Source organism: Anser anser, assembly GCF_964211835.1.
Source record: "Anser anser genome assembly, chromosome: 4".
NCBI lineage: Eukaryota > Metazoa > Chordata > Aves > Anseriformes > Anatidae > Anser > Anser anser.
Window position 1 is genome coordinate 44968234 of NC_139724.1, and position 26476 is coordinate 44994709.

Genomic DNA, 26476 nt, shown 5'->3' on the forward strand with positions numbered 1-26476 from the left:
AGAACTGTAATTCCTCTTGACTAGATACAGCTCACTTCAGAATTCAGTAGTTGCTGAGACTGTTTTGTTAAGAAAACTATGCATCATACACATGGGACCTGGGTGTTCTGTGCTGCAGCTGGGTGCTACCAAAGCATTTCACTTACAGAGACTTTATTTTAACCTACACAGAGTAAGTTTATAAAATATACATAGAAACAGGACCAGACTGGGGGGGGAGGGAGGGATTATCTACAAAAATAAGTTCAGAAATAACAAACCAGATCATTTATTATACAACATTACTGAAGGAGAGATGACTAACGAGCAGTTCTCTTCTTTCTCCTCCTTTTGTTAAATGCTTTCTTACTTGTATTTTCTTGTTTCAAGGTGGTCTGTGTTCTGTGAGCAAACAACATTTTTAATCAAATAAATGTATTGTTTTATTTCAAAGGAACACGGGTTGATCATCTGTAACTGGGCAACCACTCACCATGCTCAGTGCAAAGTTCAAACGCTTCCTGGAAAACGTTCTAAATACAACAGTGAAGGTTTAGGCTAGAGTAGAGATACAGCAGTAAAACTAACTTCTCTGAGATACAATTTAAAGTTAGCTGTAGCATAGCCTGTAAAGTCTCTACAGCATCTGTAAGGAGCATCTGATTCAGATCCATGTGTATGCTCTCATTCCCTTTGGAGGGATTAACATCAGTCAGGTCTCTGTAACTACCTCAGACAGCTGCAGGTCAGCTGGGCGACTGGCCTCCAAGAGGGGAACAAACTAGCCCCGATTTAAAGCTCCTCACTGCTATATAATCCCCTTGAACAACTAAGACCTTTCTTGGCCTTGCCAAAGTTCTCAGCACAGATTGTCATCGTTCTGTTGTTGGGTATTCCTTACCAGCTCCTTCCCCCTCTTAATTTCACCTGACGGTTACCTTGTTTTGTTTGGTACTTCCTGTGGTTCCAGGATGACAACTTCTTCCTCTTCACTGTCAGACAGCACAATAGGTTCATCTGGAAGGAAAAAAAAAAAACCTGATCAGTTTCTGTAACAAGTCCTGTAACTAATAATCACAGCATTTTTAAAAAGATATTGAAAGGGGAAAAGCAGGCTCACAATTGCTAGTGCTTAACCCGACGGTCTTGCTATAGTACAGAGAAGTTTTCTTTTGAAGAAAACAAGACCTGTCCAGGTGAAGTCAAAGTAGCCAATGAGTATAACTCTCACACAGAGCTACAATAGGGACATCTTGCACTTCTTAATTCTAGACTATTAACAAAGTGGTGTTGTAAGTGTAAGCAGTATTGAGACAAATGAATACTCACCCTTAGCTTTGCTTATTGTACTTGTGTCCTCCGTTTCCATTCTCTGGCATTCAAAAGCGGCAGCATCGCTTTCACCCTCCTCTTCCCTCTCCGATTCTTCAAGGTCTCCCCAGGAGCTCTCTATTCCTTCCCCAATTTGGGCTGTCCCAGGAGTGTGCAATATTGGTGTGGCAAAACTGCAGCAGTTAAGAAAAATTTTGGAGATACTAAGAATTAAGTTACCTAAAAGCAGTTAGAACCAAAACCAATACAATGTTGATATTCCCTCTGACGGCTATATGGCTACCCTGAGCTGGGAGAAACCTTGGGTGTTTAGCTGCTAGTGGGACTAATGCAGGGAGGGGGAAGCCTGCTTTTTTCCTGGACAAGAAACAGAAAACATACACTTCTGAAGGAGGGTCAGCTTTAGTTATGATTTCTTCTGCTTGTTCTTCCACGTTGTTGGTGTCTACAGCAGCACTTTCCATTTTGAAGGCAGTGATCTTTTGATTTGGTATAGATTCTGCAAAGCCAAACTTCCCGCCTTCTTTCCTAGTCAATAATGACAGACATTACTTCAAGGTTATTTCACATTTATGAATGTTTTCTCTCAAAGTTCAAATATACAAATACTTGCTCTTTAAAACAACTACAAAGAAAAACAATTTGCTGTTCATATTACAAGTTAGCATCAATTTTTAGTGTATTTCTTAAATGCTCGTCTCCATCCCTTCCCAAAGCACTCACCTAACTTTCTGGTCGTTCTCCAAGGCTTTCTGAATTAGTTCTGTTATTTCAGCAACCTTAACGGCTGTTATTTTACTGCATCTCAGAACCTGTTTGTTACATACACAACAACAGTTTACAATCATGAAAGCATGATATTTTTAACTAGAGCTGTAGGACAGATCACAGGAGTAACACTTAAAATATGGTATCTAAGTAAAAGGGACCGGATACACAATGAGGTGATCCAACAGGTTAATATAACAACCTCTAGCTGTGCAAGAAGACGCAGTCTGAATTTGTTTACAGCCTCCAACAGCCAAATCACAGGGAAAAAAATGCCTATCTGACCAAACAACGGTCCTTTTCTACATCTGCTCTTCAGCATAGATGCACAGTAGCACACCCTTCCACTGGGTCTAAAAATACTTGATGTTTGCCAGTGAAATCTGACAGCTGTTTCCTTAGCTTCACAATATTAAGGATATTACAATATCAAGATTACAACCCAGGAAGCAGTTTACACCTGAGACAAAGACCGGTCAAGGAAAAGATTTACCTGATCCTTTAGTAGCATAATCCCTCCGCTGGACTGGATGGTACAAATTTCACGATGTTTATTCATGGCAATTACAAGGAGGCCGTCCATTACACGTTCTTCTCGTTCGCTTGGATCCACCAACAAATATGTCCTAGAATCAAAGTTTTAAATATAACGCAACAATATAAGTTTGAAGCTGAGTTTGACTCCCCCAAGAAAGTTTTCTTATCACCTGTGAAAGCAGCTGGCTACCAGCACCACACAGTACACATACATATGTCTGTGGCTCCTCACTTCTGATAAAATGCTTTAAGAAATCTGTCTGTCAACATGAGTTGCTTTTTTATCTACAAATCTCTATGTTTAAAATTAATTCTGCAGAACTGACAATAAGTTGTTTCTGTCAAAAAAAGACTTAAGAAAAAAAACCACCTTACCCCTGCTGGAAGAAGGCAAAACTGACGCAAATAGGCATGTGGTGGATACTCAAGGGGACAGGATCACGCTCCTCAGGAGAATACTTGGAAAAGAATTAGCCCAGAAGACAATTGTTTACAAAATTCATTTGGTTTTAAAATGATGTATTGCACAAGAGGTATTTGAAGAAATAACAAGCAAGGAAAAAGACAAACATTCATCATCTAAATATTAACAATCTTATTGCTCTTCTTGTGTAATCCTGTTTACTACCTACATAGGCAAATTCAGCACATTCATCACTCTAATACATGATATGGTTGAAGCATTGCTCGTCCGTTAAAACAGTCTGTAAAATACCTACCTTTTTACAATTAATGTTGCCATAAATTGAAGTTGATATAGTTTTACACTCAGCGGGCTTGCTTACTACCCTTTTACATTTTGAATAGGAACACATGCACCTCCAAACTCTACGTATCTTGGAGTTTATCTGCTTATATCAACAATTAATTCCTTCCTTTCAGACAGAAAGGAACAGCTACCCGAGATACTATACTGGGATCTAGTCTGACTTACCACTGTCACTTCCTCTCCTTGCACAGAGACATCTGGTCTGCGAAAATGACACAGTGCTACTATTGCTGCTATGCTAGCAGCATCAATAATGTTACCGTCGTGATTTAACAGGTGCAGGTCCACACGGATTTGCCAAACCTGAGAAAAACCAAACGTAACTGCTTTGTAATGAGTAAACGTGATTCCAGAGAAGCTATTGCTTTTCAAGACACTTTCAGTTTTTTGAATCATAAAAAGGACCAACATATATTCTTTGGTTATTTCCTTAAGAAATTAGCATGAAAAATCTTGGTATACACAAGACACCCAGTGTGCTATATTTAAAACCTGGTTAATTTGACAAGACGCACAATAGTTAAGTATGACTTAAAATTTGTTTTGCAAAGAAATATTCAAGTGTGCAGGATCCCAATTATTTCAAAAATTCTGTATAGATCTGTAAGTTAAAAATACCTATAGTCAGATGGATCCTTACATTAACCTGAAGTCTTACTTTCTAGTTTTCGAAACAAAACAGACCACCTGAAAAACTGACTATACATACCCTTTAGTTTAAAACCATTTGAAGTTGATAGTTTTTCATACCTTTTCACCAGCAACAACGCAGAGAGATTCAGTATCTATACATTTGGAATTTCTCAGGCATCGCTCTATTAATCTGTTCAGTTTCACCAGTAACTCAGACTGCCTGTTAAAACAAAATTAACCCAAACTGAATATGATTATCCTGCACGCTTACATGCTTCAGAACAGTGGACCTTTTATAAGTCTTCTTAAGAAAGATACATACCTGCCAGGCTCAAAACCAGGCGCAGCCATGGGTGACAGCTCAAGGTTAAAGAACAGTATCCCTTCTGTAGCCCGATTTGGCTTTGGGGGCACAAGTTCACATGATACTTGGCCAAGAACCCTGCAGAGGGCAACAAACCACTAAGCTACAGAATTTGGCAGGAGAAAAACCTACCGCTAGAAACAAAATATGTACATTTGGGCTTTTATTTTGTATTTCTCAGTCAAGTCAACATGTTTAAGTTATAGTCAACAATGGAGAGAACTAACTGCTGAGATCAGAACGTTCTCCTAACCTTCAGAATTAAAACTGGACAAAAACACTGGGGAATCGGTAACTGAACATTTATGTAAGTGCATGTATTTCACCCTTCCACATACACAGAAGGGCGTTTGATACATGGAAGACAATAAAACGTAACAGAAGATTGCTGGATAAAGGGATGCGAAGTTACACTTGTTATCCACCCGTATTATATAAATTATTTGTAATCTGTGGTCTGCACCCAAACACAGCCCCCCCCACCCCCCTGCGGCCCCCACTTCCCCACGGTGCCCCTCTCGGAGAGCCGTGCCGGCCGCAGCCACCTGGTCCTGCCCAGCTCCACCACGCAGCAGCCGCGGTCGGGCCCGAAGGAGATGCGCACGTTCCGGTAGTCGTAGCACTGCCGCCCGTCCAGCCGCTGTGGGGAACCGACACACACAGAGAGACACACAGACGGACAGGGCGTCACACACACGGACAGACAGACATGGGGGGGCCGGTTACCGCGGCGGCGGCCGGCCCCGGGGCGGTGTGAAGGGGCAGGGGCAGGGGGGGTGAGGGCAGGCGGCCCCGCACCTTGCCCTCCCGCACGGCGCGCAGCAGGAAGCGCCGCTCGCAGTTGGACAGCGGCGGCTCCCTCATGGCGGAGCGGCCGCTGGTCGCGAGGCGCGGCCGTCGGTGGCGCAGCGCCTTGGCGTCATCAGCGCGCGGCGACCGTTAGGGGGAGGGCAGGGGGGCGGGCTACGACCGCCTCGCGCCCGCTAGGGGCCAGCGGCTGCCCGTCCCGCCCGCGCCTCAGGCGGGGCTGTGGTACGGTTGTGGCCGCCGTTTGGGCTGCCATCGGGGTTTGCCTTCGCCCATCGTCTGAAGAACACCCTTTCCTGTCGTTCTGAAATGCGGCCCGCAAGCGAAAACGCGAGGCTTCACGAGAGGCTTTTATGCTTAGTTTGAGCTGGAATAAGAAATTCCTTTACTGTGTTTTCCCACCAACATTACTAAAACACAGACAATCAGTCTTTTCTCACACAGAATTGTTGAAATATCTTAATTGTACTTTCTTTTTAAACCTTCTTGAGACACAAAGTTCTAGACAAACTAAAAAGTGAGGCACACTTCAGAAACTTCAAGTTTGTGTGAGTGAGGACAAGTGCTGTCAGATTCTCCATGCTAGTTTTATATTTTCACTAGCAATAACTTCAAAAATACTTAGTCTAAGAGAATACTGACATGAGATTATACAGACTGCCTTGCTCCGTGGACAAAAATAAGCAAGTATTTTTTCTAAATGGTACCACATACGAAGCAACACTAAGGAACAAAATGATTTAACACTGGCAACTTTTCCTGTAGCCACAAACACAGTAACATTTGGAGCAAGATTCTCTCTCATTGCTGCTATATGGACGATCAGATAATTTCCTTGGAGTCTGAATAGCAGGCCTTAGGTAGAAAATTCTGCTTCTGCTTTTTTCATTGCTTAAATTTAGTGATGATATTCATTAGTGAAGTCTTGGGGTTAAATTCTGGCAGTTTTGCAATCACTGAGGGAGAACACTGCACTAGGACCAAGTTTGCTCCATATTCATAGCCCTAAACCCTGCTGTGCTTTGGTTGAAACAACTTTTTACATGAAAAGGAAATGTTAGGTACTAATGACTTGCAATCCCTTAAGACTTGATAAGAAGGAAATTATTTTCTAAGAGTTAATTTTAATAGAGTTCATTTTGACTTGTGTACAGTTGGAAAACTCATATACAAGTAGAGTTTCTAAATCACTGAAAATAAGTATATTTGGAGTAATTTCATTTATAATTAGCAGGAAGATACAATGTGTAAAATAAAGCTTGGTAAACACTGATGGTCAAACTTTGGTAAATATGTAAATTGAATAACCAAAAAGAGAGTCTTCTTAAAGAAGTGAGATGCAACTGTAAGCTTTGCATTTCAAATGTCTAATTTAAACTTTTTGCCTAGTGTATCACTGTAAATCCTTTTGTATCACACCGATACTTTTCCTTTGTTTTACCGAAGCCTTTGTAATGCTTTCACAGAAGTTCACTACAAATTTCACTTCAGTTGTATTGAAGAAGTATTTCATTTGCGTGCTCAAGAAAAAAAATGTATATATGTATATATATATATATATATTAAGCCTTGAAAAGAAATCATCGTGAGAATGATTTTTTTCTTCCACTAGAGGGACACATGCATTCAGTTAGGGGGGTGTATGAGAATACATGGTTCTGTGTTATACTTGGAGCTGAACTGAAGCAGTTGGAACGTGTACGTGCACTTTAAAACAATATCCTTTAAGTCATGTCCTCCCCATACACATACACACACACTTTGATATTATAGGTCTTTTTTTTTTTTTTCCCAAAGTGCTTGAGGCTGAAAGTCTCAAGCTTTTCCTCATACATCCAATGCTCCAAACCATTAATCGTCTTCATGATGTAAAGGAGTACAGATGCAGTCACAGAAGTGCAAACAAATAAGAAAGGAAAGTGGAGTTACTGTTTGTTTGTTTGTTTGTTTTTACTATTAGTATTTTTATTAGTACTTATTATAATTAATATTGCATAAAAGCATTTCTTAATTTGTGATGAGTGCTCTTCAGGCTGAAATGCTTGAATTGGATTATCTTACCAAACTGAACCATGAGGGAAAATCACATTTGAGGACTGAAGAAAAAAAAAAGAAACTGCATCAGAATCTCAGCATCTTGACTGCAAGCCTCCAGCAACCATGCTTTATGGCCTTATAAAAATAGATAAATAATTGATCTCTTTTCATGGTAACCTTAACTGTAATGTGCCCCATGCTACTTAGCTGCAGGTCCTGCTCTCCACAGTGTCTCCAGTATACACATTTACACGTGTGCGCAGCATGATGCATACAGTATTCAGCATATAAAATTGCTTGGGAAGAAAGGCTTCACATAGATTGAATAATATCATTTATCATTTGATTTTATAAAAGCTTCTGAGACCTTGAAACACATCATCTCCACTTGAGTGGGAGGGTAGGTAACCACTGCGAGCAGAGCAGCATGCAGAAATAGGACTGGAACAGCAGATAGCCTGCTGAGCGGCTCGGTGCAGGGAGGCACTGAGTATTCTGGCCCTGATCCAAAGAAGCACTTAAACAAGCTCTCTATCTGAAGCGCAGCTGTAAGCGCGTTTGTTCCTTATTTCTTAGAGGGAAGGTGTCACAGCTTGTGCATGAAACATCAAACATCTTCACTGTTCAAATGGATTTCCATTACTGGGTATGAATTTTAGGGCACAGCTGTGGAGGCAATGCCTTCCCATCCGCTGGTGTGGTCACAGGGCAGAAACGTGAATGGCAGTCCAGCTCCTCTGTTGTATCTGATTGTCTTTCTTTCCAAATGAAGGTTGATGCTGCTGGTAGCCCCGTGTCCTTTTGCTTAGAGGGGAGGAAAGGCCACCTCTTGTGCAAAGAGTGCCTGTCCCGCCTTCCAGAGCTCTTGTTAGAAGTTTCTATGGCCCCAGTGCCCAACTTCACAATGAAAGACCCGTACCGTTTTGTTTAATCAATGAAGAGCCAACGGCTTTAAAAGATTTGTCAGACGACTCCTCTTGGGATGATGTAGACGAATAAACTGTGGGGTGAGAGAAACACAAGATACAATCATAAGTAGTAAATTGTTCCTGAGTTTGCAAAGCAACAAAAGTGACCTGTACTGCATACACCTCGGTATGCTGTCCTAGGAGGAGGCTACATCTCCTTTTAATAGTGTTTTGGTTACATGGTTAATGGTTCAAAAAAAAGCAATTTGGATTATCTAAGTGACTTTTGTAGCTGCTAATGTGAGACAAGTAGTTATTAGAAAGAGCACGATGGATGTGAACTTAAAACCAGACCTGGAAGCTGTACACACTTGCTGCTGTTTCTCCTGTATGTGATTAGCAGCAGAGATTTTCAGCAGTGCCAGGAGAGGAGGTGGAAAGGAGTCAGAGAATTGTATTTCTAAAGGTCGGCAGAGCCTGCGAGCTGCAGAGCTGCACTGTAACTGGTCGTGTGTGTGTGCCTTGTTAATATTTATGCTGCATTAAGGAGACGTTGAGGCAACTCTTTGTCTTAACTAATGGCAATGAAGCATTCAGAGGTACCCATTCTTTTGCAAAAGATCAGCTGCCTTTGCTAGAACAGGTCTTACTGGTGCCTTGATTGATTGCTGAAGGCAAATTTAGCTATTCTGCTAAGCTTTGCTAAGCACATACTTCTCCTCTTTGTTTTTTTCTTTCTTTGGGGTGACTGATGTACCCAAGTTAGTCCTTTCCACATGATACAATCGCCATGATACAAGTGCCACGTTAACACCGGACATAGGATGAAAACTCAGTATTTTCCTGCCAAACCTGAGAACTGCCTCCTGAAGCCCAGCTCAGACTTGCTGCCTTGCTCTTCAGCTCCAGACCCTCCGAGAGGAATCGGCCTCCTTCTGCCTCAACGCCCTCGTGTCTGGCAGGGTGACCCCAAGCCAGCGCACAAGATGCTGCCTGGCAGGGAGACGTGAAGGGGCTTGTTAGGACATTGCCTGGCACTTCTTCGGGACTTCTGGGGCCTGCCCAGAGGTTTTCTGCCCAGCTGTGGGCACAGCTCAGCACCCTGCTGCCTCTCAGTGAGGTGCCCTCTTGCTCTCTGTTTGCTCCCTAGTTTGAGAGTAAGTCTTGACGGTCTTTTCATAAGCCCCCAATGAAATGATCTCACCAAGAGTGACTTAGGGTAATTTGTCTGTAGCTGAAAGACTGGGTAATTTGGGTAATTTGTCTGTAGCTGACTTTGTAACTGACTTCCTAAGGTCTGCGCTAGCTGTCCTGTCTGCGTCTATTGCCCTGGCCAAATGTGAAATCACTGAAAACGCTTCAGCTCTCAGAAGACTGGATATTTAGCAGAAGAATTAGAGGTCCGCAATAAATTATTGCCCAAAGAATAAGCATGGAGAAAAGATGATTTATCAGTGATCTACACCTGTCCTATATTCACATAATTCATTCCAACTCAGATGAATTCAATCGCCTCGTACAAGGCTAAAGCTGGGAGGGAAAGGTGCTGCCTCTGGTCTGTGTGTGTGCTGCTGAGGGTGGTGGTTGGCCAAACCCCACCACCCCAATCCCTCAGGTGGGAAACTGAGGCATGACCTACCTCTGAGCATGTGGAAAGTCAGGGTTACTGGTAGGGGTACAACGTGACCCTGTGGCAGGGCCACCCACTGTGGGCTCAAAGTTTGTGATTTGGCCATCAGGTCTGGAAGACACAGTGTTTTCTTCCTGCGTCCTGTTGCTGCTTGAACGCCAGGTGAAACTGCGTAGGGGGTAAGGAGTGCTCACCCCAACACGGGGTTGTTTTGCCACGTGGGTGGCTGGTTACTGGGAGAGGAGTCGAGGAGACTTTGCTTGATGAGCCTTAGCTCATGCTGGTAGCACTAAATCCCCAAATATATTCTTTTTTGACCTCCCCTTTCCGCTGCCAGCTCTGTAATAATGTCAGCCTCCAGGGAAAACCTGACACTGATGATGCTTTAGAAGGTAAAGACTTCAAGCATAAGCAAATACCCATGTCAGAGGCAGAGCCACCTGATGTGAGAAGACGTGTAACAGCCTAATCTGCTTGCTTGTCTTAGCCTGCAGCTCTGCAAAATGAAGTATTGCTTGGGAGCTTCTGTAGGAAATATTTCAGCTTTTAAAATAAACAAATAATTCTGTAACTGCAATGTTAGTTTAAGGAGAAATTACATTCAAATTAGTCTTTTTTTTTTTTTTCCCCTAAAATCTGGTATCTTCAATTTAGCCCAGTTCTTTGGGCATATTCTGTGCATGGCCTGGTTTCTCACTGACCATTTGAAAGCCGTTTTGCTTGATGCCTTTTACAAGATATCAAATTTAAAAAGCTTTGCTTGACTGAAATCTGCCTTGACTATGCAGATACGGACTACTCGAAATGCCAGGGGGTACTGAAACTGTATCCATTGCTAGTGAAGTGGAAGAAACCAAATGCTTTTATGATCTGTAATGGTTTCAGTTGCAATCTATACTGGAGTAACCAGCCTTATCTACAGGCTTTACTGTTTTCTCCGTATTTGTTCATCATTTTCCACACTATTGTAGGATTTGCTAGTGTGTAGTTTCTCTGGCATGAAATCCAATTCCTCAATGTGTATCACATGAGCCAAACTTACATGCAAAGTCTTGCCTAGGACTGTTGACAAATAATCAAAAAACTCAGGATTTTTTTTTTTTCTTCTCTCTCTACTGCATTTTTTTCCCCTCTATTTACTCTACTTCATTTGGATCAGGCCCACTTCCAGCTCAGAAGCCAGCTTTCCTGATTCAAATGCAAACTCTTGGCATGAGATGATCTATCGAAGCATTTGACTTAGTGATTACTGTCAGGAACCTGCTCGGTTGCATACTGAAAAGGCAGTGGGGGACCTGCTGCCAGGGGACTCCTGGAATAAGGTTTTACCGTGTGTCAGGATTTTGGAGGACTCACGTATCATCCCTGTCATTCCTCTGCTTCATCGCAGACTTTATACCTGCTCAGGGGAGAGCTTAGACCCTCTCCTCTGCGGTTTCAATCCCAGGGCATTGCCACTAGATGTCCCATTTTCTACATGGTTAATGCTGCTTTAAAAATCACTGGTGTTATTTTGTTTGGAGTATGGGAAGGGGTGTCAGTATATCAGCATTTACATTATTCATATTTTCGCTTCCTCTTTGATGATTACTGTAGCTATTTTTGAACAAAAGCGTTGCTAAGAGTGGTTTAGTGTTGTTTAACTACACTTCCTACAGGGGCCGGGACTGGGAACATGGGTCTGACACAAACTGCCGGCATCCTTCTGTCACTGTATTCAGCAGGGTAACTCGTGATAACTTGTTCTGGAATTACCGTGTAGCAGTGCTGCTGTGCTGGGATATACATGTGAATGAAATCCTCGTACAAAAACCAAGCTCTTGGCTCTGCAGCTACAACCAATGGCAGGTGGTATTCAGCATAAACTAAACTTTGTGGGTTCCTTTGAATTTAAAGCAAAAACCAAAGCAATCATTTTGAGGCAAAGCTATGCGTAAATTCTGCTGTGTGCTGCACTGTGTGTGGGTCTGAGCAGGGGGTGGGTCTGAGCCTCCGTGCAGATGTATGGGAACTGGGCTGCAAAATATAACCGGTGCACACCCCGATGGTGACATTCACTGCTTCCCCCGTGCAGATTACACGCACTAGGGCTCCAAAACCAGGTGGACACAGCCAATATGGATTCTGGCCTCTGGATCCCAAAGGTCTGCTTCATGGTCTTCTTGCCATCACCCCTGGAAGTTTGCCCTGAGGCCCCCTGCAGTGTGCACGGGAGCTCTCTGCAGCTGCGACCCACAGAGCTGCGATGGGGTGCTTGCCATTGATGGCTGCGCAGATATCTGCGTGTCTGCTGGCTTCCTCCTGCGGTGAGAGGCACAGCGGCCGCTCTCCCTTTCCGGGAAGTACCCTGCTGTGCTCACCCTCTCTTATATCCTGCCTCTTAAAGCAGCAGTTCAGCAAGGTGAAGGAGTGCTTGCAAGTGGGAAAGGGAAGTCCTAATTAGCCATAAATATCTATTTATTTTGGCTGAAGGAAAAAAAGGTAATTTATGGCTGCAGCTGTCTTCAGCAAGTAATATCATACCAGGAAGTAAAAGAGTTTGGTGTTAAATGAGTAAAATATATCTGTTCCTGTTCAGTAGTCTGGATGCAAAGTTTAGATGTGCTGGTTCACCCAGTCCCATCGCACAATGTGAACTCACCATCTTTTCCCAAGGCAAACAGTGTAACTTTCCCAGGTATATAGATGCTATAATGTCTCGCTAGAGAAAATCAGGGACACTGCCATTCAGGCTCATTTAATTACTGCACTCATTTCTGATGATAACATCTAATATGCATCTCTAGCTGTATGCGGGCTCTCCTTAATGCATAATTCTAGATAGTGCTCAGCACTTACAGCTCCTACTGGTATTAATTTTATTAGACAGTTGGCAGGGTTGTGCCCTAATGCCTTTTTTTTTTTTTGATTAAGTTTTTGCTACTGTCAGTTTTCTTATGAATTAAGTTTTGACTTTTTTCATGGCAACTGTCTGAGGGCCTGACCTTTGTTTATTTTTACTAATAACTCACTCCTTAGGTAGTGCCTTGAAGCCAGTGACATAAGTGACACTTCAGTGGCACTATCATTGTGTTGAACATTTTATAAAATGAATTCAGATGATTCTTCATTAACAGCTGCCCCTGACTTCTCACTGACACCTCACAGACGAAATTTCTGCAAAACACATGGAACAACAGCAAATGCTTTTCAAAAGGCCTATGTGCTGTTTGAAGGATAAAACTGGGACCTGTTACACTGCCTGCTACGTACATGTGGAAGAGAAAGTTCTTGCTCCTGAAGATGTTGGTATGAAAAGCAGAAATAAAAGGGTTAAAACTAGGATAAAATGTACAGAGGAATGCTTTATATATGTTCCTAATGACAGGAGATAACTGAAGTGTACAGGCAGGAATGAGAGAGCTAGTGAAATTACAGAAGGAATAAAAAGGTGGGATTGTCACAATTTATCACCAGACTGTCTGGGGTTAGCTTTGATAGTTGTTCTTCCCCTTGCCTGTTTAGCAAATGAGAGCTAGAAAATGATGACTGTTAGAGCAGCAAACTTGTAATTCTGTCTTGAGCAGAGGTTGACGACCTTCCTGAAAGAGCAGACAGTGGACCAAATAAACATCAGGGACAGCCAGGATACCAGCACGCAGTTTGTATGCCGTATGACTGCTCCGTGGGAAAATGTCTCATGCTTCTGCAAGTCTGCTGTTGTACAGCCTGATGCTGCAGATCCTGCCTCTGTCAGTGGGCTGGAGGGCTTTAAAAGGGTTGGAGGGATCAGAAATCCCTCCCTTTTTCCCTGGTTTTTCTCTGGTCGCACCAGTCCAGAGCTGAGAGTTGTGCAGTTTATGTAGGAGCAAGATCTGACGTGTATCAGTCCTGGAAGAAGAGACTTGAAGCCTTTATGGTAGCCTAGTAATGGATCTTGAAAAGGACTCTTACTTCATTCATCTACTCTGGAAAAAAAAAAATTACAAAAAGCTGTCAATATGATCAAGAAAATCAGATTTTCCCTTAATTGCTGTATGTGAATAATAGCTACATATCAGTTCTTACAGCAGGCTGGGGAGAACTGCTTTGAAATGACCAGAATTGCAGCTTGCATCAGGATGCAACTTATTACTATGTTCCCACCTCTATTTTACTTAAAGCTTTGCTGTGATTATTGCTACTGGGAGTTGGTGGTATGCTACTGTAATTAGTTTATGCTTGACAATGCAAGTGAAGATGAAAACGCTACCAAAAGCCTCCAAGATGCAGAGGCAATGAGGCTTTTTAGAGCAATACTGCCACAGGCATTACTCCCAAACTAGTATTTTATTTTCAGTCAAACAAGTAGTTTAGGAAGAACAAAAATATTCTGTTTTACAGTCAGCTGTTAAAAACACAATGGGGGCAAGAAGTTTAAACTGCTGGCTCTGTTGACTACACATAGAATTTACCAGAAGTCCATTGCATTTGCCAGCTTGCTTTGATAAAACTTGGGCCCCTTGAATCCCTGAACCATACTATCACCTGGAAATCTCACTTTCCATTAAAACAAACAAAGCCCCCAAATACCCAGCAGTTTTGGCTATGGATTTGCAGCATGATCCAGGTAGCTATGAAAGAAGCACATATCATGCCACTAGAAACCCAGTGCTGGATTTGGACTGCAGGGCCAATGATCCGCGGAGGGAAAATCCTTGTGCCTGGCAACGGTCAAGCTCACAACAGGAGAATGCCAAGTGCTGTGTGAGAGTCTTTTAAATTCCTCTTGAGGAGAGCCTTGGCTTAGGGCTACAGCAGGCCTTTCAACCCTGTATGAGAGTGAGCAAGAGAAGGTTTATGGACTCTCATCCTGTACAAGGCTACACCTAAACCCTCACATTTGTGTGCCTTTGTCCATGCATAAACCTTTGAAAGCCTTGCTCGTCTTTTAAAGTTCCAAAATTGAGTAAAGAGAGTGGTTTTAATATGGAGTGTCTGTGAGCACAGTGGTGATGACTTATCAAGAGCAATTGAGAGAGAACATCTATGTGCTGACAGTTTAGGTAGATTTATCCTAGTTCAGATGTCAAAACGTATGCAGGAAAAGGACTTTAGAGGTCTCGAGTTAATTGCTGGAAGTGTTCCTTCTGTTTGCGGGAGCTGGGGGATTTATAAGAACTTCTGGAAAGAAAGAAGTAAATTAAGATCAAGGGAAATGATGTAAGCTCTTTAAGACACTAGTGCCTCCTGATAAAACTGCGGGGTTATTTAGGTGGTGGTGTTGATTGCACACAGACTGAAAATGAAGCACTCTGTGATATGGGTTTCTGATGAATGGCGGCTTGGAATATTGAGATCAACATGTTTTAGAAATGTAATGAAAGGCTGAAGAGAAAACAAGCCAATGTAAGCTTTGTTTGGTTTTGCCTCCAGATTTATTTCCTCATAATTAAAGTAAAATGTTTGTGGGCCTGATTCTGCTCTTACTTATGGGAGTCAGTTTGTGCTGTTTCAGGTGAGAACGGCCATGCAGAGAAGGGAGTGTGCTTCTTCTCCTGACACCTTTAGAATAATTTATGGCTTCTTTTTCTTTGCCAGTGAATATGTAAACCAAGGAGGCAGCTTGCAGTGGCAGAGGCCCTTCAGCAGTGTAAAGAAAGAAAGAACAGATCAGTGCAAGTCAGTAGCTCGTGACTTGAAACCTGGCTTCAGTTACCAGTAACCGGCTGTGACCTTGGTGAAACCACTGAGCCTGAGCTTACCTTTATTCTCCATTTGAAAATGAGGATAGCAGTGCTGCTGTATCTCAAGACTTTCATGGGGATGCTAGGTAGGTCCCTAGACAAAAATGAGGTCTCATTACAGGACCTCACCTAGAACTGTTTGTGGAAAAAAAATGCAAAAGGCAAATTTACTTAGTGATGTTATGCCAGTTCATTTCAGCTAAATTGACTCTTATTTCTCTTCTCCGTAGAGAGAGACATACACTCGAGGCTGATTTTTTTTCTTCTCTCATTTTTTTTTCTTCAAATTTCCATTAAGCTAAACCTCCACCAAACAGAACTGAATGTTTTTCTCTCTGCTTCTCTTTCCGAAGTATAATTAATGGCCGAATTGGTTAAGGGAAATATGTTTCTGAACTTGCACTGGTTGCTCCTGATATTTACTTAGTGCTATCTCAAAGGTTTGTAGTTACTTTTAAATTCTTTACACAGTGCTAGAACTTCCTCCTTGGGTACAAAAGGAGTGTTCTGCTATTATTGATAGAACATGTCATACATGCTCTGTGTGTACATGTGTGTCACAAAGTTATCTGCTCCTGATAAAAACTGCAGTGCAGATCAGCCAGAAATCCAGAAATATAACCAAAGCACCTGCCTCCTTCTGTCACTGTTCGCCCTGGAGGAGTCAGTCCACATTCCTAGCCATCAGGGATGGAAATTCTGTTTCTTGGGGAGAATTAGGCAGCCTGGACAGCAAGCCTTGCTTTAGCATGGTGCTGTGGGGCTGTCCCGGTAATGAAGGCAAGCTTCCAGGACAAGTGTTGGAGTCTGGCTCAAGTGATTTAACTGTATGAATTCAGATTATTGCATTGATGACATTCTTGTGACATATCTTTCTATAAAGACAATTTCAAAGAAAGCTGTACCTCCCCTGACTAAAAGAAAATGAAACATTTTTCCAGTAAGGTGAATTCAGCTGGCTGCTGCTATAACTGGTATGAACGCTCCTAGCTCCTATTAACCTTCTCACATTGTACTGGTGTCCCAGGAGAAATCAAGATCCTGACAGAGCACTGCTCCGTAATGGGCTGTGGGTCAGAAGTAATGAATCACTTACAGGAAGGTGTCTTTGCTGGAATATAAACCAATATTTAGTCTTGAAAGCAAGTCTCAAAGTGCTTTGAAAAAAAATTCATCTTCCCCTACTTTGTACTCCTAGGCTGTCCGTCAGCAGCCCCTTGATGCCAGCACATGCAGCATGAAATAATTTATAAACTTTCTGTCAGTAATAAAATCTGAACCTTTTCTCCCTGCCTATAAACAATGTAACCCCTCTGCCCTCTCCCTTATTTTAATAGTGCTACTGTTCACTCTTTGCCTTGTACCTTCCACTCGAGGTGCTTGAACACAGTGTAAAGCTCTTTTCATTTGTGCCAGCAGTTGAACTGTTTGCTGGGCTTGTGTAAGCATGGGGGGAAATGAGGCTTTGAGAAACTGCAGTCCTACAGCATTCAGTTTGGAACAGAATTTCTTCTCTGTTAGTATCAATCAAAGGATGAACATGAAATTGCACTTTCCCCCCTCCCTCACCTTTGCTTCTGAGTCGTGGTTAATCAAGCCTTTTTTTTACTGTTTCACTTCCAAAGAGACATTAAATTGTGAAAAGCATCTAAGATTGATCTTCAGTTATAACTTCATAATGAAACCGTAACTACAAGCATTAAAGTCTGCTCCATGAAGTTTCCCAAGCCTGAAAATCTTCTTTGGTAAGCCTATTGCCCTTCAGTCCTTCTACAATGGGCTTTTCAAATATTTTGCAGAGGCATTTTTTTTCTTGAGAGAACATTTTATCTGGGACTCTAACTGTCCTTGGCCTTCCTGTATCATGTGTAAATGGTTCGTATGTGATTATTGTGCTCTGACTGTGAGGTTAACTGAAGGGCCTTTTCCTTTTTAGCAGCCATCTGATACAGAGCAAAGCAGATTTGCCTATGTTGTGTCATATAACACCTCAGAAATATTGTTGGGAGCAAAATGATGCTTTGGGGCAGGAGATGACACACAGTGGAAGACTGCTCTAATACCGCAAACTATCCATCCCTTTATTTAATTAAAAACAAACAAACTTGAAGCTATTGCTCTTGCTGCAATCCAGCAGCATGCTCTTGACAGTAAGAGGTCATGCTTTTGAAATGAACTGCTTTTGTGCTAAGTTTTCATCCTCTTATATTTTTACCTTGTTTCTGGAGAAAAAAAAATCATGCAGATGCAGCCTAGCACTACAACCAGTCTTCGAAAACTCTTTCCAGTCCCCTTTTAGAAACCCCATGCCAAGTTAATTATTTGACATACCTGGTGGGTGTTACATGCAATCGCTGTTTCCCTTTTACAACTATAACCACTCTGTTGTGTAACTGTGGCATGATGGCAATTTTAGACTTTATACAGTGGTCAGCACCCAGGGAAAATTTGCTTGCTTATTTATTATGAACAAATATACCTAGACTACTTGCACATCCAAATTTCATACAGAAGCAAAAAGGTTTACTGAGCTCATGCTTCTTTGGGTAGTGTGTACATACTATTTTTGTCCTACATAATTTGCAGTCCTGCCTGCAAGCCAAGGAGTATAGGTCATACTGAGTTTTTAGCTTTATTTAAGAGAAAAAAAAATAAGCAGAGCAAAAACTTTGGAGAACAGAAGGTGGCTTTTGAAGCCTGAAAGTCTTTCGAAGCCAGAACACAATAATTTCCTCAGAGTCCTGTGGCCTGTTGAGACTGAAGTTCTTTCAGCTACCCGTCCTGAAGCAGAGCTCTTCTTTGAGAAGCAACAGAACCCATCTTCTTCCAGTAGAGAAGTGTTTCACACGTGAAGATGGGCCCTGGGTTAGTCTTCTGTCCTCCTCTCCCACCACCTCTTCTGCAGGATGATGCCGTGAATAACCACAAAGTATGGTTTCAGACCTGCCATGTGTTCCACAGGCCCTCACCTCAGGGGAACAGAAATACTCAGTGAGCAAGCCTTGATCTAGATTAATCATCTAATTCTGTTGTTATTGTGCTGTTTTGCATTAACGTGTAGCTTTTAAAGACCCTTTTCAAGAGCTTAGGTCAGGGGGGCGGTAGGCTCTGACACAGCAGCCAGTGTCTCCAAAGCACAAAGCTGAGCTCAGAATGCATCCCCAGACTGACACAATCCCATCCTTGTCTCCAGAGGAAGTGCAAGGTACCTAATGTAATCTGAGCTCCTGAGCTTACTTTGGTTTTCTGCCTGCTCAACACTTGGTTGCCCAACCAAAACAGTCTCAGCTTCAGTGCGGTATTTCAGCACGTTTTTTCGCTTTGAGAGCACGATTTTGAGACCAGCCTCAGAATTTCCCACTCTGTGGGCAAGACCTGGGCTTGGAAGCAGGGCTCTGCTGGTTCCCAGTACTGTGTGTGTTAGAGCTAAATAAATCATTAAGGCATTGCTACTCTGATTGTCACCATATTTCATTGTTTTTTATTATTCCAGGTGTTTACAACCCTGGGCTAAGGAAATATTGGCATGTGCCAGCAGCACCAGCACTGGGAAGCGGACTGTTACAGCCTGGTGCGATCCTGCTTGTATGAAAATCTGAAGGACAAGGAAGGGCTTGGGTGGGTGAAAAACTGCTTTCACATGTTTTTTTTTTTTTTTTTTTTTTCCTCCTTGTGTGAAAATTAGGCTTTATTGAAAAAGAAACAAACAACCCCCTAAATCTAAAAGGTTATTTCTTATTTTTAGGTGAACACTATTTCATACTAGAGCAGCGGTCAGGTTAAATACATGCCCATGGTGTCCATGAAGGTCCTGTATCTGATGTCAGGGGTCACCATCTGTAACTCTTTGAGCCCAACTTAATTTCTTTTTTTTTTCCACTGAAGGCAGTTAAGGCAGTTCCCTTCCAGTTATGCACTCGTGTCTTCTTCAGGTTGATTCTGGTTTTGCTGGTACAGCTATTCTCATCTCTTCTTGCATTCAAATCAATGCAAAGGCTAAAGTTCTGTGGTCACTAGATTTTTTCAGAAATCTGCTTTTGGCAAATGGACCGGCAAATTTTAATAATCTAATTTCATCCCCCCTCTAGGCCTCCTCACTCCATGAAGTTGTGCAAATATTTACTTGCTTAATCAAATATTGGTGACATTTTAGTTTGGCTAGACGTTCTACTCCTAACTTCATCTGTTGGCAACGAGACCACTGTTTTCTGCTCACTTTAACCTTTTCCGTTGCTACAGTTGCAGTTCATTTTGCAGCAGGTATTTCAGACCCCCTCCAGAGAGGGAAAATAAATGCTCTGTTCTCACATCCAAGGTTCTTTTCCCTGTTCTTTGTGGATTTGAAATTGAGAGGTTACCTTTGGCTGAATGTTACCTCATGTTTGGCTGGGGGTAAGACTACACACAGGGTGAAATAACAAGTTACTGTGTGTAATCTGCTCAAAGGTAGAAGATACGAAAGCTATTTCAAACACCTTGAAATGAAAGAAGGTAAACTTCCTCCACAATAAATGAGAAGCAAAGTGTACACACACTTACCTCAAGGGAAAAAAAAAGTTAATATCCTCCCAAATCCACAACCTCCAACACAATATTTAAGGAGGAAAGTGGAATTAAATACATCTCTATTTGATACTATTTGATACTTTTCTTAAATTTGGGAGTTGCTTGAAATCAGCAAAATATTAAATCATGCATAGGAAACAGAAGTCATATGATCCAGAAAAATCCACCCTCGTAGCTCAGAAGGTATGAGAAGAGCTGAGGAGAAAGCAAGGTTTTTTTCTTCCTTTTTAATATGCTATTACAGACACCAAAATTTTGCAACGCTTTGTTTAATCTAGCAGAGATTTTGTTTCATGCTGCCTAGTTTAAACTATGCCTGGAGTTACAGAAAGACAAGAATTGAAAGCTTGTATTGCAGCTCTGTGGGAGCCAGGAGGGGCTTGCTGCAGCAGAGGGGAGGGAAGGAGAGCAAGGACTGTTGTTTCTCCCAGGCGGTGCAGTCGCATTCGAGGTGGTCAGATGCTAACTGCTAAATAACTTTAGACCAATATGTGTATATTTTTCTATTTTTTTTTCAAGAGCTTGTTTTATTGTTTGTGAAGCTTCATAGATACATTTATATCATTAAAGGCAATATCCCTATCTTTGTGTGTTTGCTGTAGTAGAGAGATTCTACAAACCTATTTCAAAGTGAAGAGGATTACAGCTCTGTTAATTTCTAGATATGTCGATAATTGTTCACACGATACTGATAGAGCCTTTCTAACTTTCTCATTACCCAACAACTTCTCCTTATCACACATCTGAGTCACCAACCAAGTTTGAATTCCATTTGGCTGTGCTCACACCTGGGGCTTTTGGTACTCTGTGTACACGCCTCAGTCTAATCGATACAATTGTGGAGTGTGTTAAAGAGGGCAGTTTTATGTCGTTTTGTGGGTGCACTTTCTAGATGGCAAAGCTTGAAATGTGATCCCAGTGTGATCTGCATCTGCTCTGGATATAACGTGTAAGAAGAAAAGGGCTTTTACTCTTGCAGAAGGGTGTGTGTGTGTGTGTGTGAGCTAGGCTGTGCTTAAACTAAAAGCAACCAGTCTGAACTTTAACCATTATTTTTGAAACTGTTTCATAACTCAGTTTCCTTAAAAACCTTGATCCTACATTAATTCATGTGTGCACTTCTAGATGCATAGTACAAGGAACTCGCTATTCCCTTCATTTGTCTGTCATCTAATCTAGATTGCCACTTCCAATGGATTAGAAGCAAATGAGATTTTAGTAAAAACATCAGGCCATTTTATCAAATCATTTGGCTCTTGGTCCTGCAAATAAAGCCAGCTGGGTGGATCTCCTGTTTTTCCTGAGCTGTATGCACTCTTCTGGGACAACAAGAAACGATGGGCAAAAGATTGAAGTTTACGTCATGATCTGCAATTCTGTCGGTATTTTCAGAGCAAAAAAAACACCACTCACTTTAAGACAAAAGTGACCACTGCATGTTAAAAACCTCACGTAATGAGGTTGTGCCTTATTTTGGCAGAAACGCTGAATTCCATTTGTGTTGTAGTCTCTTTTCCTCCTTTCATCTAGCACACAGCTGGATTGCATTAGATTGGGTAAGCTGCAAGCTTTCAGCACCAGACGAAAACGCTTATCGAGCCGCCGTGCAGACTGCTTCCCCCGTCTGTCCCCTCCCGGCCCTACGTCCTCTGCTCCCCGTGCCCTGAGGCGGTCCCTCTGTAACAGTGAAAACTGGAGAGGTAAAACCCATCATCGTGCTCTGGCGCTATAACCCCGTTACAAGGCTGGGCTTACTCTGTCAACCCACTTTACTCGGAAGCTAACTGAACTAAAACGCCTACTTTGAAGCCCTGGGACCCCGTTCGCTGCCGGGGCGAGCCCCTAACCCCACCGGGCCCCACAGCCTCGGCCCGCCCCGGGCGGTGCCGGCCCGGCCCCCGGGCGGAGCGGGGTTGCCTCCCGCCTCCACTCGCCTCTCTGCCTGCTCCCGGAGGCTCCGGCTGTGGTGGTGAGCGGGCACGGACCGTCCTCATTCGCTTTCTGCTGACTCGGACTCGGTCCCGACCCGGCGAGCTGCGAAATGGCGAAGGTGGGTGCCGGCCGCCGTGAGGGGAGGCATGGCCGCCGCCCCGCTCGGTTCTGGGCTCCATCCCTTTTCCTTTCCCCCGCTAATTTCTTGCTGCTCTGCCTTAAATCAGCCTGGCGGGGGACGTGGAGAGGAGGAGGACGGGGAAAGCGGCTCCATCATGTGAGGAACACGTCAGGCACTACTTTATTATTTTTTTCGGTTAGTTTCCACTCATTTGGCCAAGTTTTCGGTGCCGCGTGTTTATATTGCGCCTGGGCGTTGGCGCTCTCCGCTGGGCGAGGGAGGAGAAAAACCCAGCGGTGCTCCTCCTCGTCGGGCCCTCCTCCTCTTGCTTTGCTCTATCCCGCTTAATTTTTCTGAAAGTTTTGCAGCTACGAGACCAGGACATCGCCTGAGCCTTTTTCCTTGTGTCGGTGTTATGTTTGAACCTGGATGGAGGCTGGCAGTACGAGGCAAACTTGTTTGTTTTAGCGTTGTGTCAAATACATCTACCATATGCTCCGAGCAGTACAAGGGTTGGATTGCTTATTTATGGGCTTTGTACGGCTGTGGAAAGGGGAAGCCATCAAATTGCAGGACTGCCTTAGCAAAAGTCTGGGTGATTGTGCAATTATGTACTAGTAATTCGGTGGCAGGTGAACTAGGTGATCCTCAAAGGTCCCTTCTGACTGAGCTAATCTGTTCTTATTCTGTCTGGATTTATTTTTAAGAGAAAGAAATTAGTTTTCAAAAAAGTAATTTTTAACAGTATTCTGCTAAATTTTTTTTTTTTTTTTTTTTAGGGGTAAAGAGGGGATTCAGTTTTTTTATTCAAGCATCAAGCGTGGTTTGTTTAGGATGCATCTTAGGAAAATAAGGACCCCTACCTAAGTCTGTGCAGGGCATCAGACCAGAGATTTACCTGAACAGCCTTTTATTACTGTCCATGTAATGTTGCATATATGTTTGGGGCTAACTTCCTCTTAGTAAAAACATGCAAATTTGCAGTTCACCTGTAGTCTGTTCCACAGACACACTAGCTCTCAATCTTTTTAAAAGGAATATTTCATTCTTTGTTAGTGTAAACCAGCTCTTCTTGTCCTTGTGCAGCGGAACTTTCTGCTGCCTGAGGTGACGCTTGAGCTACTGACTGGGGTGAGTTGTACTGGGCTGAAGTCACTGGAACTATGTAGTCTTGTACCAGGTAGGTCCAGCCCTCCAGTTTCCACATTCAGATGGCTGCTTCCCACTGACTTAAGTAGCATTCTTTACCTGTGCGATTATGCAGCCAAAAAAGAGAGACTGAAACAGTGTTAAAGCTTTGCAGCTTGTAATTAATAAAATTAAAAAAAACAATTGAAGAATAAGCTCTGCTCCTCATGGCAGGTATCTGTTCCTAATTTTATTGCACCATGAAGTTATGGTAAGACATGAAAATACACATCAATTAATTATGAAATGTAGAGTATCAATTGACAGTAGTTATTTATACGTGCAATTGAAGGTTCAATGTTCAAAAAGACTTGACAGCACAGTGTACTAAAGTCTAGTGTAGTCTAGATATATCTCTGAAGAATAAAACCTTTGAAGAAGGTAAGTTATCTTTGGAGTCTCTGTTGCTGGTTTTGCTCAGGAAAAGGATGGCATGTGCTCCGTGTCCAGAAGAAAAGGTTCATTCATTTTGAGGGAAAACTGCAGCATGCCATAATGTGCTGTACAGACTTGTCCCTCCGTGCCTGTGTTTATCTGCTTTCTTTGGAGAAATGCTGCAGTCCTAACAAGGCGTCTTTTCTCACACATCTGTGTACGTAGTGATCTTTGTTAATGCATAGATGTGTATGAAGAACTCTTCCTGCTTGCTGAACGATCATCTGGAAGTGCTGCTCTGTGCTTGCTAATTCGGAAACCATGAAAGAAAGCACCAAGAATTATAATCTGTATGTTGAGGACTGGCCTGTTTTGGGCTGCTACTCCCAAATGTTTCCCTGCAATGAAGTTGGGACCGTATTGTGTGTCTATTTATAAACTGGCAGGAAGGTGGAGGTGTGGCTGCTGTGTGCAGTATCCGCAGCTCCTGGTCTGCCAAAGTGCGCGTGTGACTGGCAGCACAGGAGTAGTATTGCTAACTCCAGTATTGCTTTAGAGGATTATTTCTCACATTCTGAAGTACAAATGCCTTTTTAGAGTTGTGTCCTGAGCAGTTCTTTGGCTTTGTTGGGGTTATTTGCGAGGACAGGTTCTCTGACAGTTTTTGCAAATGTCACTGCGTTGGTTCCCAAGTTGCCATTGCTTGATCTTATCTTCTCACTCTCTCTTTTCTGCTTCTGCTTTTTTTTTTTTCCCCTTTCTTTCTATCCTCGTTATCTTTGGTATCTCTATGGTGTATTGACTCATAGTTCAGCACAGCTGTTGTGCAATTCCGTCATTTTGTCAGAAGTGCAAATATAGTAGGGCAGATGTGAATATGGTCTGCTGACCAGAGCTTACTCCTTCCCTTTAAGTGGGCAATCTGAAGCATTGCTAAACTTATGGAGGGTTTTTATAGAAGTCTCTTTAAAGTAGTTAGATATTCATACTAGCTCCATGGCTCTATGCATCCACTCACAACATCACTTATGTCCTACTGCTGTTGAAATTTTGGTAGGGATGTATAATCTAATTCTTATATGGCATTGGCTTTAATACATAGTTTGAACAGGGCTCTGTGTGGTCTTCAATGACCACAAAGGCTTTCGCTTTGCCGGTGGACACTGTGTTGTGTTTTATCTGTGAGATGGGAATGCTCATTTAAAAAAAAAATAAAAATCTCAAGTTAGTCTTTAATTTACTCTTAACTCGTGACCTTCTGGGTTCTTTCAGTGTTCTGGAAATAGCGTGCCTATTCTGTTTGCCAACCTGTGTGCTGGAAAACATTCTCCATTTCCATTCTCAGCACTCCACAGTTTTCCTGTGCCATCTTGTAAACAGGTGGCTGATTTAGGTAAAAATCATGTCACATATCACCTGCTCTGCACTAGACACTGGCCTTTCCAGTGGTAAATTGATGAGACCCTACTTCTGTTGCTGCTGTGCAGCATCATGAAAGGGGGTAGCTTGTCACGTATGGGATATCTGGCTGGTATGAACTTGCTGTGAGAGCGTACAGAGCAAGGGCAACTGGAAATAAGTCTGAATCAGTTCCAGTATGCTCTTTTGTTTGCTGATAATGAATGCTTTGTATTGAACAGTGGCTAAACGTCTTGTGGCTAGGAAATCTTGTGTGTGCTTGGTGGGGAGAAATTAAAAGGAACCTTGTTAAGTGGCTGTTGTTGATTTTGCACGTTTCCTTGGCTGTTGCCAGGGTATGTGGCCACATGACATCAAATTGTGAAGCAAAGTTGTCTGTTGGGAGAAATTAAAATAGCTGAGGTGCTGGTTAGAAACTATTTGCCTGGTGAGATTGCATCTTCCTGTTCTTCTGCAAGCTGTTGTTAGAGCAGAATAAATATAAAAAAATCAATAGCATGAATTTCTTTGTTGGAGGGGCATGAGCTCTAAAGCTAGATCTTCTCTTGCATTGAGAGTTATATGTTTGTATATATGTTATATGAATATATATATATATGTATTTTACTTTTCTTTTCATGCTAACTAGTGTCTTCATTGGTCCTGTTGGTAGCTGCCTGTTTATTTCTAGTCTATCATCTCAAATTGTCCTTGTGCTACCCGTGACTGCTTAACAGCAGGCAGTATATTGGAGTATGTAGAAAGTGAAAAGTGTGGGTAGGTTTGGGGTGTTACAGTCCTGCAATATTCTTTCTGTTGAGGCCTGTTGTCCTTCTCTTTGTTTTACTATCCCCAATGTGGAGTGTTGATATTTACTAAGTTAATATTTACTAGTGTCAGTTTCACGTCTGTCCATAGGTGGCTTCTGAAGGTGCTTTTGGACTGCAGGTTGGACTCTTCTTTGCGCCTGCAAAACTGTATCCAACATAGTCTTGTACGAGCAGTCCCTGCCGATGGCAGAGTTGCAGCACTATTTCTGATTTGCAAGTTGCAGCACTATTTCTGATTTGCAAGCTAAGTGCCTCTCAAGTACTGCCTGAGGGGGATGGTGTAGCCAACCTCCAGTAAATGCCTGTTGGAAGGGAATGCCTGGAATGTAAAAGGTACATCAAGAAAACTGTTTTTAGGTTACAGCTGCACCAGAAGTATTTCAGGAACTGTTCATCAAACTTAGTATATGGTAAGGATTTCCACTATGTGCTTCGAAAGAGAGCAGAAAGTTTCTTAATAAGAAGGATGATTCAGAGTGACTTTTAATCTGTTTATGCACAATGTTTGTGCATACTTGCTCTAAAACAGCCACACAGCGATGTTGGGCCGTTGTCACGCGACTTAGGAATCACTTCAGGAAATGCCCCTTGCTTATA

General features: G+C 42.5%; 2 protein-coding genes across 5 annotated transcripts in view; one reads left to right on the top strand and one right to left on the bottom strand.

The window, feature by feature from the left end:
- Window positions 1–152: 152 nt before the first annotated feature.
- On the bottom strand, window positions 153–5339 carry EXOSC9 (exosome component 9). 2 transcript variants are annotated; one of them, XM_083835120.1, is made up of 13 exons: window positions 5181–5339; window positions 4928–5022; window positions 4341–4460; window positions 4136–4238; window positions 3551–3688; window positions 2992–3074; window positions 2573–2705; window positions 2035–2123; window positions 1693–1839; window positions 1309–1484; window positions 918–996; window positions 473–512; window positions 153–381 (listed from the first exon to the last, which is right to left on the bottom strand). In XM_083835120.1, the coding sequence occupies exons 1-13, from the start codon at window positions 5244–5246 to the stop codon at window positions 346–348; spliced, it is 1305 nt and encodes a 434-aa protein (XP_083691246.1). In that variant the 5' UTR covers window positions 5247–5339; the 3' UTR covers window positions 153–345. The 2 variants fall into 2 exon arrangements, with proteins under 2 accessions (XP_083691246.1, XP_083691245.1); XM_083835119.1 differs by lacking the exon at window positions 473–512.
- Window positions 5340–21727: 16388 nt separating this feature from the next.
- The window catches only part of ANXA5 (annexin A5), a 21195-nt gene continuing 16446 nt past the window's right edge, over window positions 21728–26476 (top strand). For 2 of the 3 annotated variants that reach the window (XR_014584018.1, XM_083835124.1), the window contains exon 1: window positions 21728–22085. Coding sequence is in view for 2 of the 3 variants with exons in the window: in XM_083835124.1 (XP_083691250.1) it covers window positions 22077–22085 (9 nt within the window). In the remaining variant the exon portion in view is untranslated. Of the gene's footprint in view, window positions 22086–22289; window positions 22531–26476 lie in introns of those variants that run through there. The other variant, XM_083835123.1, reaches the window with a different exon arrangement.

What these genes read in the sequence shown, in the direction of transcription:
- EXOSC9 (XM_083835119.1), bottom strand. Translation starts at nt 5,246, where the DNA reads ATGAGGGAGCCGCCGCTGTCCAACTGCGAGCGGCGCTTCCTGCTGCGC. An exon ending in GCGCCGTGCGGGAGGGCAAG is followed by an intron (nt 5,023 to 5,180) that starts GTGCGGGGCCGC and finishes GGTTCCCCACAG; the next exon opens with CGGCTGGACGGGCGGCAGTG. An exon ending in GCTGACCCTCCTTCAGAAGT is followed by an intron (nt 1,485 to 1,692) that starts GTATGTTTTCTG and finishes TAACTGCTGCAG; the next exon opens with TTTTGCCACACCAATATTGC.